The sequence below is a fragment of the Lagopus leucura genome, unplaced genomic scaffold (genome assembly GCF_019238085.1).
Source record: "Lagopus leucura isolate 7727_CA_CO unplaced genomic scaffold, USGS_WTPT01 Super-Scaffold_741, whole genome shotgun sequence".
Taxonomy (NCBI): Eukaryota; Metazoa; Chordata; class Aves; order Galliformes; family Phasianidae; genus Lagopus; species Lagopus leucura.
The window spans coordinates 444869-457242 of record NW_024962256.1 but is presented as its reverse complement, the minus strand read 5'-3'; the positions used below and the strand labels follow the sequence as shown (position 1 = coordinate 457242).

Here is a 12374-nt window from a genome sequence, read left to right as displayed (position 1 = left end):
CAATTTAAACTGTTAAAATACAAAAGGATTACCAATCGATTGTTTCCATTTCTAGATTTAAAGACGTATTTAAGATGTGTTTCAGCATGTTCAAATTTGTGAACGCTGGGTTGATTTGGTGGTTGCAAACAGCTGGAAATGTTATGTAGCGTAGGATAAGAGATTGAAACTGTCTATTAGGTCAGCTGTATATGAGGTCCCTTTACAATGATCAATCAGACCGGGTGGCAAACGAGAAAAAAACACTTATTAGTCTGAAAATGCTGTGTACCTCTTCCCATCAGACGTGTTCCAGTAGGCAGTGGGTGATATTTCCAATGTAACTTCAAATGGCGTAGCTCTGTGGGCACTGCTGGCTCCGGTCTGTCCTCATATGTCTTTATGCAGCCTCCGTGGGCTCATGCAGTGGCATGTGTAGAGCTGCAGGCAGCGTGTGCCTCTCTATTTATTTTGCTTTAATGCTTTCGACATTGGAGAGAGGGGGGAGAGGGTTGTTAAGGCGGTGGAATGGATGGGCTTATGAGAAAGCAGAACACTTGCCAAATTAATAATAAAGAAATTGCGTTGAAAATGTCCCGTGACCTGTAATAGTTTCATGGAGCAGACGTGTGTTATTTTGGGATGGAATCCATACGTGAGCTCCTTGGCACTTTGCTGTTGCCTGGGAAGAAAATCCAAACAATGGAAATAGAAGTGGTGAAGGCTGTCTGCTTCCCTCTGAGCACTGCTGGATTTTGGAGGGAAGCACTCATGGATGTGTTTCTGGATACAGCCTCATCGGACTTCCAGCTGTAATCTGATTTTTCAGTTTTATGGCACTGAAATTGTGCAGGGATGGTTGGTTAGTCTTGGGAAATTGCTGGGTGTTATGTTGGGAATCTTACTACAAGTTGCCTTTTTTTCTCTGTCTCCTATCTGAAACTGTTTCACCTGCCTAAATAAATCTCGGGCCCAAACACTCCCTCTTAACACAATTACAAATATAGTGATGTGTCTGAATGTTCCTCTTTGGTTGAAGAAGGAATAAAATGAAACTGAAAATCCAGTGTAACTTAGTGTTACTAATCCTCCTGGAGGTATCTCACACAATGTGTGCACTGAAAACATTGAAGGGTTCATCTGAGCTCTCACTACTACTGGTGGAGTCTCCTGCAGCCAGAGCTGTATGTCATATGCTGGGACCTCTCCTCTAAGCACACATCTGGGGACTAAGCAGTAAGAGAGAGCATCTGCTCATTCTATCAGTGGTGATACACTTTTTCATTATTATCCTTCTAAAAACTTGGACGTGGGAAGCTATCAAAAGCTAATCCATTTAGTTCCCCTGTGTTTCTTTTTAACTCTTCCTGCTTATTAAAACACAGAAGTTGTCCATAAAGTGAAGATTAAACAGAGTGCCTCAACCATGAGGAAGCAGGAATCTGAGACCTCTCAGGAGTTAGGAGCCGTCTGCCAACGTTCCTCCGTAGCTGTGTAATTCTGGTGCATTTTGTTTATTTTGTTGGTCACATTACCACAATATTATACGTGCAAGTTGCACTCAGGGTACAGCGTGCTTCTGAGATTTTGCACAAACAAAATAAAAACATTTCTCCCTCTCCGCCTGTGCTCCTCCCGTGTTACTCGAGAAGAGATGGGATTTAGGTTCCTACCTCAGAACTGATTGACAAGAACAGTAACAAAACCCTGATCAGTTCACTTGCAAAAAGTACGAAGGACTGTGAATTGCAGTGTTGAGGATATGACAGCTCTGTGACTCCTGTTATGCGTGCTCAGCAGTTCCTTCTTCCTTGCCGTACAACATGTTTTTTTCTTGTTCAGCACAATTCTTAGAGCTTAAAAGAAAAATAAATACTGTCATCACTGAGCACCTTCTGCTGTGGCCAAGCTGCAGGGTTTAATCTTTGAGGAAGAGCTCATTAGTAGAGAAATTAGCACAGCAACAGCACCTGAAGTCTTTTTTTTTTTTTAAGGCTGTGGATCTGTTGTGGGCGCAGTCACCTGCTCCCAGCCTGCCAGAGTTGCTGCACCAGAGATGCAGATCTCTGACACAGTTACAAGGGTATTCCTCCAATCAGAAGTGTGATGCTTGATTTTTCACAAGGGAAGGACAGGTGAAGGCAAAAGAAAAGTGGTGTCCTGGTGAAGGAGATGCCTGGCTGCTGACGGATGTGGAGCTGGGAACAGCACCAGCATAAGGATGCAGGAGGTGATGTCATGTGGTGCCTGCATTTGGCTGCTCATATCGTCCAGTGCTGGTGAATGTTCGAATCAGCTTAATTTTTAACTCCAGTGCTCTGAGCTAAAACAATTATTTTCTGAATGGCAGAGACCAAAATCTGGGGAAGCGAAAGCATGATTTAATTCTAATTCTGGCAATTGGAAAAATGACTTGAGATTAAAATGTCCTTTCCTAAAAGGGTTGGGTGATATTAGTTTTCATCTTACTCTTGACTCCTTCTGCAGACCTTTTATTAATATGCAGGGTTACAAGCTCTTGTCACTTCTTCCTGCACCTAAGCTGCTGTGGTGACATTACATTTTTTGTGCACCTGAGCAGTATTACTGAGATCAGCTGAGCCTATGCTCTGTCAGCTCTAAGCATGGGGCTGGGCTGCATCTGCAGCTTCTGCCAACATCTGGCTCTTCCCAGAAATTGTCCTGGTGGTTTGATTTCAACTTTTATCTTTAGTTTCTAGGATACCACAGATATTTGCTACTTTGAGTAAACGCCCAGAATTAAGCAGGCTTGCTTCTGGGAGTAATTTTTTGTAAGTATCATAGAACTATAGAACCATTTAAGTTGGAAGGGAGCTTTAAATGCCACCCGGTCCCATTCCCCTGCAGTGAACAGGGACACCTACAGCTCCATCAGATGCTCAGAGCCCCTGCAGCTTGGCCTTGAGTGTCTACGGGGATGGAGCACTACCAGCTCTCTGGACAACCTGTGCCAGTGCCTCGCCATCCTTACCATAAAACACTTCATCCTAATATGCAACCTAATCTCCCCTCTATCTACTTAGCCCCTTGTGCATAGAGGGGTTGCATTCATAGGAGATATCTTCCTTTATTGGAATTTAGAACTGTGCACCTACAAAGGAATGGAACATCTGCCTGGGCCTGCACGAGATGAGATTGGTTCCAATTGCTCTGCCACTGTTTAGTCTACCATTTAATCTGCCTTCATGAATCCAAGTTTAAATTAATTTGTGTGTTCTCATTTCCTGAACTTGTTGTGCAATAGCTTTTTTTTTTTTTGTGTGTGTGTGTGTGTGTGTGTGTGTGTGTGTGACATTTGTTCAGTTTCACTCCAGCACTGGTGAGTGAAGCAATCACCCTGCCAAATGAGTTGGTGGATACCTTGAAGTCTGCCAGGTCCCACAGACTGTCAGGGTACGATCAGCCCTTGCCACGTACAGTTTCTAGGTCATGGGGGATATTTACAGGTTGACGGAGAAAGATCTGCCTTCACCAGCTGTTACCAAGGCAGGACCGGTATAGTGAATTTCTTGTTTTAGTCCAAAGACCTGTTTTGGAACAAAAGATATGCTTATAGATGTTGTTCCTTTCGTTGCCTTTAGTAAACTTTCCCAGATCATCGGTATCGCCATGTGCTGTGTGTTTTATTTAGTCCCAGGGTTCAGTTTGTAAATATTCCAAAAGAAAGTGATGAAAAAATGTCTGAAGCTTAGAGATCTTTCCATGGTTTTGGTCTGTTTGGTGTCGTCATCATCTAAACATAGGCATGCTGGACTGGAAGCGATCTCTTGGGTCACAGCTCCCTTGTTTTCATCTTTCCCAGGCACCGTCGTATTGCCCTTTTTATAAGTGCCTTCAGCTCTGTCTCAGCAGTGCTTGTTTTCTGTCCTCGTTTGGGAAACTGTTCCCAAATGTTGTAATTCTGAGTCTCCCTTCAGACTCCCGAGCTTCTTTAAATTTCCCTTCCTATTCCTGCTGTGTCCAGAGGGGGACGGGCGGTCTGGGCATTTTGCTTGGACGGAGAGCTATGCTCCAGGGGCTGAGCCTAAAGGAGAGAACAAAATGGGACTCTGCAGGTTGGACAAAAAATATTGCTAGCGGTTCCCAGAGGTATGTTATTCCTTCTTAAATATCTCTTTTTGAAACAAACTGCGAGGGATTAGGTCAGAAATCATGTGCTGGGTTTAAATAATAAATAGTGCTTCCTGGCACCAACATCTATAGAACAGTCATCTTCATTATACAAACTATGAGACTCTTTAGTACTGAATAACATTTTGCATTGCCTCTGCTAAATCAGAGCTGTCGAGATGTTAAGGCAAACAAACACTGATTCAAGCTGTGGATTTGGGTAATGTGCTCCACCTACTCGAAAGCAAGAGTGCATTTTTGCATCGCAAGAGTGAATTTGAGTGATTTACGATCCCGTCTTTTATTTCCAAAAGGCCTTTCTTTATGAGTTTACAGGGTGGTGTTTTTTCTTTTCCCCTATAATTTTGTCTCATTTAGGTAATCCATAAATCTATCAGTAAAGATAGTCATCGCTAACCTCTGTGGCCCCTCGGTGACAAGCCCCATTGTCAAAGGCAGGCGATGTGCCAGGAAACTGTGACTCCCAGAGAGAGTGTGCAAGGTTAGGGGCAAAGCATGCTATTGCCAGAGAAACTATTCCGAGTGGATTTGTGTGGAACAACAACGATATCCAGTGACTAGTTAAATTAGCCACAGATGTGTTTTCTATAGCACTGTCCAAGAAGATACTCAGTACTTTAAGGCTCGGTTGAGGCATAATGATCTTCTGAAGTCAAATCAGATCCAAGCAAAACTGCATCTGTACTAGGAAAGCTTTTAAGGACTTGTGTAACATGATTCAGGCGAGTAGATGAATCAGACTGCTGCGCGCTGAGCAGGGAGCACATCAGTGAGAGATGAGGTAAGGCAACTTGCATAGAAGCGTGACAGTTAGGTGTTAGTTTGCGGTGAAATCACCAGCTTTGGGGGTCGGCACGGCAGCGAGCTGGCACTGAGTGCCTCCTGCCTGCAGCCAGGCTTTCCGTGAGCTTTCCAGAATATCTGAGCACTTGGCTTTGCACGCACCGTCTCCATTGCTCGGGTCCCTCCGTGCCAATCCTCCTCCGCCGAGTTTGGTTTTTAATTACTCTGCTGAGAGCGTTAGAGATGTTAAATATTTGGAAATTTTTCATGTACTGAAAGCAAAGTACAGGTGGAGGACTCGTGGCTGTTCTCATACAGACTTTTCCCTCGGCGTCACGGCTCGAGCAGAATGAGAGATTTCTGTCTGAGCTCCATGCTGAGCAGCTCAGCTTCCATCCCGCACCGAACTCCTGCCTGTGCTGCTCAGACTCATCCGCAGCGTTCCGATAACGGGCGGTGGGGAGAAGCCCTGCTGAATTACAGATCTGCTGTGCGCTGTAAAGTTGTGGGGAAACATGAGCAGCTTAGTTACTGCAGTAGTTGGAGCAGAAAGCAAGAGAAGCTTTTGTTGCGTTCACTGACCTATTTCTTTACTGTGGTATTTACTCTAATTTAAATTGCATATAGTGTATTAAAATGTTGTGATCGAAAAGAGCCTGGAAGTATGCAGCTTAGATTCTCATTGCAATAAGCATTGACAGCAGAAATGGAATTAAAAGCGAGTCTCTTTTGTGGAGGAGCGGCAGATTTTATGACAGATAAAAATAACGTTTTTCACAATAGAAATAATACGAGTGAAAATTTCTTGCTCTGTTTTTCAGAGATCTGTTAAATGCTTGTTAATCATATTGATGTAAATGTGGTAATGAGTATTTGCTTTGAGTTTCCAGACAGAGTTCCAAAAAGGGTTTGAATGCTGTGAGTTTATTCATGGAAATGTTGTTTTGTTTTCCTTCCCTTCTTACCTCTTTGTAGTTTCTGATTTTAATCACGCAAACTGTATTGCTTGCTATCTTCTGTTTCCACTTGAACTCTGAATTCTGCTTCAGGAGCTTCTGCACTTCTATTCTTAGGAATTTTTGCAGGTCACATGCAAAACCATGTGTGTGTGCATGCATGCGTGTATGTCTCTAGACAGCATACCAATAATTAGAATAACCCTGCAAGTCATGGCTTTGCTTCAGGAGGACTCATGGCCAAAAATGAATCTTGGGTCTGTTTTCAGGTATATTCTGGTTTTGACCTATGACGCCAGGCAGAATGTATTTGTTCTAAAATATGGTTATGTTGAAAATACTCAAAGCAGTGGCTTTGTTTTTTCTCTTTTTACAGGGTCTTTGTAAACAGAAGTTTAGCTATGGAAAAGATCAAGTGCTTTGGTTTTGATATGGATTATACGCTTGCTGGTGAGTATCTTCTTGCTCTTTATCACTGACTTAGTTTGGAATATTACTTCTTGTTGAGAGAAGACCAGTAATTGATTGGGCTATTCCAGTGAGCAGGTGTTTCCTGTGTTAGCAAATATGTAACTCGCTGTTCATTCCACTTTCATTTCAGGTGTTTCTCTTTAATTTGTTATCTGGAAGTTGTACTTGGTCATGAGCCACATAGCTTTAGTACAGTTTAAAGGAAACTGAAACTTGAAAAGTATAATTACTTGCTTATATTCCACTGCAGTTTGCTATTGTCCCTGATGAAAGCTCGGTTTTGAATAACTGTGTGATTTTATTATCCTTAGAGCGTGTGATGGGCTACACCTTTAGTCAGCAGATGTTCTTGCATCTTGGGAGGGTCATTTTGGAATAAGTTTTCTTTTTTCCTACTCTTCTCTTGGCCGCATCAGCGATGCATTTGTAGAGAAGCAGCAAGGCAGGGGAGCACTGTGTATTGGCTGATCAAGTTAATTAAGAAAGTACTGCCCATTCTTAATAGCAGATAGTCTTTGGGAGGTTGCATAAGACTTGTAGTTTCATAAAATTTTCTGCAGGACTTCTCCATCTTTCAAATATTCACACTCAATAGGCAACTTCTCTGAGACTTCTGCTGGAGGAAAGGGTAAAGTTACAGTTTTCTGTGTAATCAAACTTACATGATGTTACATAGTTTAAGGAATGAAAAGATAAAAATCCCACTTCCATTTCCCTAGGTTGTGATGTCAGGTAGAGTAGGTTGTAACTAAGGCTGTCACACAGAATTCTACCTTCTACTACCACTTCCAAGGTTATGGATAGAAAGTTTCTATCACTCTTGATATTTCAACTTAAAATACTGAGGATACACTGAGATGCATTAAGTAGAATAAGAGGGTCACCTAATACTAGGTTAATATGGTGTCAAGTATGGTCACCTAGTTAGTGTGTCTACTGAGTGTAAGTGAGAGATGCTGTGGGCAGTGCAAGAGGTAAGCAAAAGTTAGGAGAAGCTCCCTGTGCTCACATGGTTGGACACAGTGCTCAAAAAGCAGGTTTGGAGGCTATGGCAAGTCATTGTGGTTCAGATTTCAGTCACTTGCTTTGGTGCAATTTATTTTCAAGCAGTTGTCAATGAGGCGCTAGTTATATGTAAAAGGTTTGGTTATTCAACACCTTATTTATAAATCTGCTTAAAGTTCCTGCCACTTTTTAAGTCATAAAGTGTATCACAGTTAATCTGTGCTGGATTTTCCAGATACAGTTCCAAAGAGGGCTCAGATACGACTGCAGGCGCACGCTTTCTGTGTTTGCATTTCCCAGCTGTGGCAGCTTTATGGCCAGGCTTTTAGGGAGTGCAAAACAGTTCAAGAACAAATGCTTTAAAGAAAAAACAAAAAAAACAATAACAACAAAAAAAGAAGTTGTGGGTTTCACTTCCGTACTGAAAAAACAACTTACTTTGACAAACTGGCAGCATTTCCAAGGACGCGGGTGATCCCAGTGGAACAAGAAGCGTGTTGCTAACAGACAGAAGGAGAGTTTCAGCGCTGTCCTCACTCCTCCGACTGTTCGTTTTACTCAAGTGTTGCATGTTCCCGTAAACACAGAGCAAATGTGTTGCTATCCACAAAATGATGCTCAGTTTGATGAAAGATGCAAATGTTTCAAGCATCCTTGATCGGTTCCTTGGGATGTGGAAATGTGAGGCTTCCAAGGCTGGAAGGTCACAGCCATACAATTCAGCAGGCAGTTGGTGCATTCAGGGGAGCTGAGTGACAGGATATGGTGCAAAAAAAGAAACAAGATGGGATCTGAGCAGAAAACAGGAAATCTGGATTGCTCTTGGGTAAGTTGTGCCTTCTCCTGTGGTACAACAAAGAGCTGTAGGTCGTTTCACAGGGAGTTGTAAGAATATAGTTAGGCTGGGTAGCCTTTTTCAGATGAAAAGCCTTGTGCCTGCTAAGACCTAGTTCCCCTTTCTGTTTTAATCAACTGTAAAACTATCAACTACGTCTTCATCTTGTTACTGTCTCACCATCATCCTTTCTTCTCCACGTGGGCTTTTGTTATTTGACCATTATTTGCTATGTGTAACTGTGGCACAAAAGAAAAGTCATTTATTAATTGCAGGGGCTTTAAAAAACACAGTGTTAAAATATTATTGCAATTAATTAATTGGAATTATAATGAAGAAGTGGTCAAGTATTACGTTAATACGTTGTAGTGCATTCATAAGACACCATCATGTTTTCTGTCTGGGCAAATTATCCCCCACAGACTCTTTCACATGGGTATATTTACCGTCTTGATTTGTATATGTATATTTATTTATACACACATCTATCAAAAGCTAGTTTATACACAGTTTAACACTTGGAAATAGTGTCTGCATACCAGATGATGTATAGTGAGCAGATGCATTTTGGAGGCCTGTTCATTACTTGTGTGAATAGACAAAGGAAGAAGAATGGAAGCTCCCCCAGTATCCTCATCTGATTTTCTACCTTTGTACTTTCAGACATTGTAAAGTTGTTTAGAAGTATCCCAAGCATAATCTTTTTATTCAGTGATTGACAGCAGTCAGAGCCATTAGACCTGCCTAAAACTGTGTGTGGTGTTTTTGCTCTGCGCTCTTTCATGAGCTTTCACATCATCTATAACCTGATGGCATTCATGCTGTAGCTGCCAGTCATAGATTTTGACAGCTTAGGAGCAGATTGGTTATTTTTGAACACCCTGAATTGCCCATCTTGTGAAGAGGATGTGTCAATGAAAGAGAGCACAGTAACTCTCTTTCCTCCCAAATCAATAGCCTCAAAAGGCTCTTCAGGAGGTGGTTCAGTACTAGAGAAGTCAGAATCGTTCTGGACTTTAGAAGCTTGAGATGGTTTTGTACTTATATGAGTTTAAGCAGACAAACCTACTCGTAATAACATTGATTTCTGTCTGAAATGAGCTGATTTTGGTAGGAATGTGATGTTTCCATTTGCAAGTGTGTATGGATGTAGTAACACCTACTACACACATGCTGCAGCAATCATGCATTTTGCTACTTGCATGACTGAGAGCATCAGCCTGCCATCTGACAACAGTGTTAGTATCATCGTGTTACAGTGCAAATAAAATATGATTCCAGACATTTGTTTTACAGGGTAGTATTTCTTAACCTTATTAAATTAAAGGACCACTTGACTTGATAACAAAAAAGATTCAAGTGCTGATACAGCACTGCTACAGTGATTTTGTTTGCTAGTCAAAATTAAGTTAAACTTTAAATTCTTGTTAATAACTTTTATGTTTTGTCATGTTTGTCTCTTTCCCTGCATAGGGTTGAGAAATACTGTTATTGGAGGTGGGTTAGGCATGTAAAGTCTTCTTGAAGAAAAGAGCCTGAAGGTTTTAGCCTCCTCTTCTGAGAAATTATGAACATTAAATTGCTGAATTTAACTGTGGTTACAGCTGGAAATAATTTGGCCGCTAGGAGCTCAAAATAAAATGGAAGCAAATTGAAATGACTCTTGCAGGTTTTAGATTCTGCCTTTCCCCTCAAGGATTAATCCTCATGGGGTGAACGAGGTTTCCTATGCATATGGAAGCTCACAATGCTCCCTGGGTTGTTGTGCAAGGTGCTCTAATACCAGAGGCTCCAAAATCTTTGTTGGACATCAGTTCTACCTTTCCACCTGCCTCTTGTGGCCCTTTGGAAATGCAGCTGAGAGAAATGGCTTTTAGGAGAAATTTTGTTTGGCTGCTTCTTTCTCAGGGTGAGCTACGCTTGTAATTATTAGGACTGGATCTGAGTAATGCAGAAGGCCTTAGCATTCCTGAGTATTACATGGGATGGGTTGCACAATGAGGTTGTGGATAGATGTCCCTTGACAGGCACAGGGTTACAGCAGCAAGGTTTTTGGACTGGCTGTAATTTCACACCGGACCATGGGCAGATGGAGTTAGTAAGCATGAGAGACTGGGTTGTGCTTGGAAAGATTCCTCTGTGACCACCGCCCTTGTCCAGACGTTAGAGCCATGCTGAAAATTTTATCTTCCATCTCCAAAGTGGATAAGACATAAGATCAGCAAGCAGGATGCTTTCATTTGGGAGGCCTTCCCTGTACTTAAATTACTGCTGCTTCCATGTTCTCTATAAACCTATAATGAAATCATCAGTAGCGACTGCAAACTGTTTCAATTAAAAAGAAGGGGAAATGAAGCTTGAAAAATACTGTTTTTATTGTGTGCAAATATGATTAATTCAACATAATCTGGAATGTAGCTCGTGTCCTGGAAACATTGCCAATGTAATGCCAAGGTTTGGTGCACTGAGAATGTTTTATTGCAAAATTGCTTGTGCTTTCAGCTGCAGCATTTCCCTTCTCATCACATGGGAAAGGCAGCTTTAGTCATTGTTTGTGGCTGCCTTTCCCAACTTGCTCCAAAGTGCAACATGCGTAAACAGGTTTGGCCCCTTCCTCACGTTCATGCCTAAGCCAACTGTGCGGTCTGGGGGTGAGGGAAGTTTTACACACCTACATCTTATTTGGAAACATTTGACTTTACATAATGGCTCTGGAAAAGATCCACCCAAACAGTCAGTAGGATTGGCTGCAGATCTGCAAGAAAAGGTGGCAGGTGAGAACCAGTTCTTGAGTCCATCCAGTGTTTGTACCTCTGTTAAGTTGTATCACTTTGTATGTTTCGGTTTCCATAACTGAGAAATGGGACTGACGAATTTGTTCCTCGTGTGAGACTTTCTGGATTACGCAGATGAAAAACACAGTATAAACGTGGGAGTTTTACACATGAAAGGTTGAGCTGAACACTTAACAAAGCTTGTAATGCAAGTAGGTACAAAGAAATATTTGTTCTTCTGCTCAGATGCCACTGCTGCATGTTTACTGTTAACTCAAATACAAATGTTCTAACAGAGCTCTCCTGCTTAGGTTAAAGGTTTGTCATCAGTTCCATCATAGTGTAAGGACTCTGGGCTTGAAAGCTCATCAGTTCTACTTTTATCCCAGGTCTCTGAGTAACTCAGCCCCGTGTGTCATTTAGAAGTGTGGTGACTAGGGAGGGGGAGTGGTAGATGTGACAACAGTGGCCTTCAAGCTGTCCCTGCAGACATTGAGAGATGCTTTAACTCTTGCACATCTGCTGTCTACATTTTCATGTTTGCATGTGTCAGTCTTAACAGGTGCAGATTTTGCAGATTTCAGAAGCTGTTTTGGCCATTAGCGTTTTAAAGCTGAAGGCAGATGGAGAAGTCAAGTTGTTCCTAGTATGCTTTGAGCTGGATATTTTTTACATACCGGTGCAGTGCTAAGGGTGACTGTTGTCCCTGCTCTTCTTGGGTGGCTGCTTGCAGAAGATTGTCCATGTAAAGCTGCATACTGCTCCAAACCCGAGATCTGGAGCTGTGGCTTTTCAGTGTGCAGGCATTGGGAATGAGGAGAGGAAGAAGCATGTGTTGCTTGCTCTGTCCCAGTAAATCACCTCCTGACAAACTGTTCATCAGCCTTCAGTGGATTCTTGAAAAATTGGAGCATTAAACAGAAGCTGTGAGAGGAACAAGTCCTCACAGTGTAAGGAAGGTTTCAAAGGCTGTGATACTCTGCTCTCTTGCTGTCAGGAATATGGGAATAACACTGGCTGGGTCAGCAGTTCCTGCTTTTGCCAGACAGATAGAAGCATGGAGGTATTTTTCAATCTAATAGATGCCCTTATCTAGTAATCTCTGTACCACTATAGAAGTACTATTAAGTTGCAAATACCCCAGTGGTGAAGCAGATGGCTTTCTCTGTAGGAGGAACCAAAGCTGAGAGCACAGGATTTAACTCCGAAATCATGTGTGCTAGTGCTTTGTGACAGAAAAGCTTGTGTATGTGGCTCATTGATGGCATGGGCACTTGTGCTACATGTATGCCCAGGTGCACACCGTTAAACACATTAAAAGTGTAGCTTTAGAGGACCACTCTCTGAAGTGAATATTGTCAGGCACTGAATGTGATAGAGGTGGGGGAGATGGATGTGGAGAACACCTGACTTTGAGAC

General features: G+C 42.2%; 1 protein-coding gene across 5 annotated transcripts in view; it reads left to right on the top strand.

Annotated features, from left to right (window-relative positions):
- NT5C2 (5'-nucleotidase, cytosolic II) overlaps window positions 1–12374 on the top strand; it is a 54511-nt gene that overhangs the window by 21746 nt on the left and 20391 nt on the right. For 3 of the 5 annotated variants that reach the window (XM_042863645.1, XM_042863647.1, XM_042863646.1), the window contains one exon: window positions 6247–6320. In XM_042863645.1, coding sequence (XP_042719579.1) covers window positions 6247–6320 — 74 coding nt within the window. Of the gene's footprint in view, window positions 1–3991; window positions 4090–4825; window positions 4913–6246; window positions 6321–12374 lie in introns of those variants that run through there. The other 2 variants (XM_042863648.1, XM_042863649.1) reach the window with 2 other exon arrangements.